Raw genomic sequence first — 4,031 nt, forward strand, 5'->3', positions numbered from 1 at the left:
ATTCTAATTACGCAGACCTTCATACTGTAAAGATTTTACAATAAGACAGTGCGTGTTTAACGTTTACTTTAAATTTGTTGAAACGCATTAAGTTTTTAAAAGTTCTAAAACATATTTAAAAAAAAATATACGCCCCCACAAAATATTTATTAAATTGTTTCACATATAAAATAGTTAAAATGGTTAGCGTAATTTGATGTCAAAATTATTTTTAATTAAATAATAGTGACCTCACACACCGAGGTGACAAAGTGGGAATACAAAAAATTTCTTTGTATTAATTTAAGAATGATTGATATTAAGTATTCGGAATATTTATGAGAATTGATTATAATTTAAATTAAATAATATATTTCAAATGTAATATAGTTTAATAAAGTTAAGACCAGTCCTCCTCAGCTTCGAAGTTTGTACGTATATCTGAACGGTTTTTATCGAAAAATATTTCTTCGCAACCTGAACTCATCAGAAATCCCGGAACTACTTGTTTAGCATCATCCAATATTTTTGATAATGCGCCTTTTATAGGAGAATCTTTTCCAGAATCAAAAAAGCTTGTAGCCTTTCCCTTATTGCCAACACGTCCCGTGCGTCCAATTCGGTGGACATACTCATCTATTTCAGAAGGGAGGTCATAATTGATGACATGTTCAACATTCTTGATATCTATAAAAATAAAAATAAATACATGGTAAACAATTTTAAATATTATACGTACCTAGTCCTCTTGACGCAACACCTGTTGCAATAAGTACTTTCATTCGACCAGACTTAAAGTCATTTAAGGCTTTTTCACGCTGGACTTGTAAGCGATCACCATGAATAGATGTAGCAGGTATATCTTCTTCAGACAACACAGCGGCTAGAAAATCAGCGCTACGTTTGGTTTCAACAAAAACCATTGTACCCATATTTTCCTGACGAAGGATTTCCAATAGTTTTTTACGCTTGTCAAAGCGTGACACTTCAATTATGATTTGATCAACGTCGCTGCACGCTCCTCCAACGATTCCAACAGAAATAAAAATATAGTTTTTTAAATATTCTTTTGCAAGATTTTGAATCTCTTCTGGGAATGTTGCACTGAACATTAACACTTGTCGGTTTGCACCAGTAGAAGGATGATTTAATATAGAAGCAATACTATCTTTAAAGCCCATATCAAGCATTCGATCAGCTTCATCAAGAACATAAACCGAGGTTTCTTCAAATGAAAGAAACCCTTTGTTGACAAACTGCAACAAACGACCAGGTGTACAAATCAATATATGGCATCCTTTAAACAACTTTTCGCTTTGGTGTTTAGTATTTGTACCTCCATAGAGAATAACAACTTTTAAGTATGACCCATAAGCAAACTTTAGGGCTTCAGTATATATTTGAATAGCCAGTTCACGAGTTGGAGACAGTATTAACACCATTGGTTTTCCAATACATAAATCTTTTTGCTCAATTAGAAGATGATTAATTATTGGTAGCAAATAAGCCCCAGTTTTTCCTGAACCAGTTTGAGCACACCCCATTAAATCGCGATTTGCCAATATTATAGGTATTGCTGCTTTTTGGATTGGGGTAGGAGTTTCATAATGGGACTTCTTAATGTTAGTTAGTAGTAAATCACGAAGTCCTGCATCAGCAAATGTCGAAATGGCTTCTGGTATATCCTCGCCCGTGGTTTTAATAGGAATTTTATCATAAAGCTTGAAATTAATACCAGTAGATATACCACTAGAAAAAATTTCAGACTCCTCACTAGGAGGATCGGGTGGAGCATAATTCATATTTGACGGTTCATCAATTTCACCAGGAATTACCGGAACAACCTCACTGTCTGAAACATCCTTTGTTTTATTATCAAAATTTTTGGAATCCAAATCCAGTTCAAGCTTGTTTTCCCAACTCATTTTTAATGTATTCTTAAAAAATATATTCATCAGATCATACATTAAAAAGAAAAAAGTAGTTAGTGAAACAAATTAAAATATATGTGAAAATATAAATTTTTGCGGTCGATTTAAATAAAGTGTAGGTATTCTTCAAATCTTGATTTAGAATAATGTTAAATATACAAACTAATATAACTGATATAAGACAAAAATAATGATATAATATAAAATCATGATATAATTTAAAAACGAACTCTAAAACATTCAAATAAAACAATCTAAAAAAAGATAAAATGATTAATATGAAATTTTTTTTTATGTTCGACCGCCCATACAAATATCAAAATGGCGGATCGTGTAATATTAAAAATAGTTTAAATCTCATTTTCATAATACACATGTACTCACATATTTTAGGTAGTACCAATAGTAATAGTAAAACTAAAACTACAGTCTAATTTCAATATATATATGTTGCTAATATTTCTTATATTCTATTTCACTAATTTTATTTCAAAATCGCAAAACTTACCACCTAAGCACAAATCACCTCGTTACTGATAACTTGACTGCACGAAATGCAAAAAACAACTGCGCAGAACTATTCACGCAATTCCTCAAAAACTATTTACTCAATGCTTCTAAAATTGATATTTCGTAATAGATTACTATAACGGTTTTTATTAGTTGCCATATTATTTTATATGTGTAAAAATATTACTAAGCTTAACGAAATGTTACCCATTATTCAAAAATTTTATTGAAAAACGTTTTAAGTAAAATAAAATGGAATAATATGTATTTTACACTCAGATTGCCTTACACCGATTTATATTCAAACAAAATTCAAGTACTTTAACTTCAAAAGTTAGCAAACAGCTAAAGAAAAGGAAAAACCGTAGGATATTTGTTTTCTTATTGTTTAATGTTAAATTTTTGTTTATTAACAACAAGTCAATTGATTTTCGTTTATATATCCATTTTATAGTTAGATATAAAATCTCTACAAATTTTTTGGAGGAATTGTTATGTTATGGAATTGTAAAGTTATTTCGTGATATTGGCACAAACGCTTACATAACACTTTTAATGTATAAGAATGTGTGGCGGATTTTTACCACTTAATATTGAAAATTATATAGGTTGGCCATGTAAAAATGGACAAGTAATATATTGAAAATAAGATGAGTTAGCCATGCAAGAAAATTTGTTAGGGCCATGTTATGCAGAGTGTCTCGTGCACGGCAAATTACGCTCTTTCGGGCTATGCCGAAAATGCATGTTATGCAGAGTGTCACATCAGTATTACCAATTTTGTATTTTTACTTCTTCTTGGTTGTTCCTAAATTTAAAAGGAAATTTAGATATGCTCGCCTTCAATTTACCACCAAAAATAACTAGCAAGAAAAAACTCATAGAGGCTGTAATAATGTTAATTTATTATTATATTATCTTTATATTATCTTCTTTAAAATCGGAAAGTGTAATAATTATATTATTAGCGATTTATAAAAAAAATGCTGTGTTGCGTACTAGAACGTACTAGAAATGTAGTAGTTTGCTCCTAAAAGGCGCAAATTTTGAAATTTATTACTAAACAACACTGTTTTGCCGGGGCACAAATACGCCGGCTCTCATGCCGGAGTTTGAACGGCCATATTGTTTTTTCTCTCATTCTCAAATTTAAAATTTGCATTGAAAACAACAACAATTGTACTCATGCCGTGCCAGAGACACTCTGCATAACATGGCCCTTAATAAGCTTAGAAAATTTTTATTTAGTAAAAAGAGGATTGTCATTCTATTGGCGATTCGGAAACTAAGAATCAAACAACGAACAGATATAATTTCATCACACGAGATTGAATCATTATTTCTTGTTTAACCCGTAACGTTTTAGTAACACAGTCTGTCGCGTAGGGTTGTTTGGAACCCTATTGTAAAAGTTTTTTAATCAACAAAATTTTTTGAAAAAATATATACTTTTTGATGATAATATTTAGTTTCGTACGTCAACAAATAAAAAGACTGATATATTTCAATAATATAATTTTTAATATCATGTCATTTCCATAAAAATTGTATTAAATATTCTTGTTTTTTTGGAGTCTTTTTTGTAAAAATGCAAGGCTTTTTTTTATCCCA

General features: G+C 30.3%; 1 protein-coding gene across 1 annotated transcript; it reads right to left on the bottom strand.

The window, feature by feature from the left end:
- Positions 1-328: 328 nt before the first annotated feature.
- LOC119668189 (ATP-dependent RNA helicase vasa-like) lies at positions 329-2,530 on the bottom strand. Its single transcript, XM_038077628.1, has 3 exons — positions 2,419-2,530; positions 719-1,916; positions 329-666 (listed from the first exon to the last, which is right to left on the bottom strand). The coding sequence occupies exons 2-3, from the start codon at positions 1,902-1,904 to the stop codon at positions 380-382; spliced, it is 1,473 nt and encodes a 490-aa protein (XP_037933556.1). The 5' UTR covers positions 1,905-1,916; positions 2,419-2,530; the 3' UTR covers positions 329-379.
- Positions 2,531-4,031: the final 1,501 nt, after the last annotated feature.

The sequence above is a fragment of the Teleopsis dalmanni genome, chromosome 1 (assembly GCF_002237135.1).
Source record: "Teleopsis dalmanni isolate 2A chromosome 1, ASM223713v2, whole genome shotgun sequence".
NCBI lineage: Eukaryota > Metazoa > Arthropoda > Insecta > Diptera > Diopsidae > Teleopsis > Teleopsis dalmanni.

Coding starts and splice junctions, on each gene's coding strand:
- LOC119668189 (XM_038077628.1), bottom strand. CDS start 1,904: ATGAGTTGGGAAAACAAGCTTGAACTGGATTTGGATTCCAAAAATTTT. Junction 667..718: donor TGTTGCGTCAAGAGGACTAG/GTACGTATAATA, acceptor TTATTTTTATAG/ATATCAAGAATGTTGAACAT.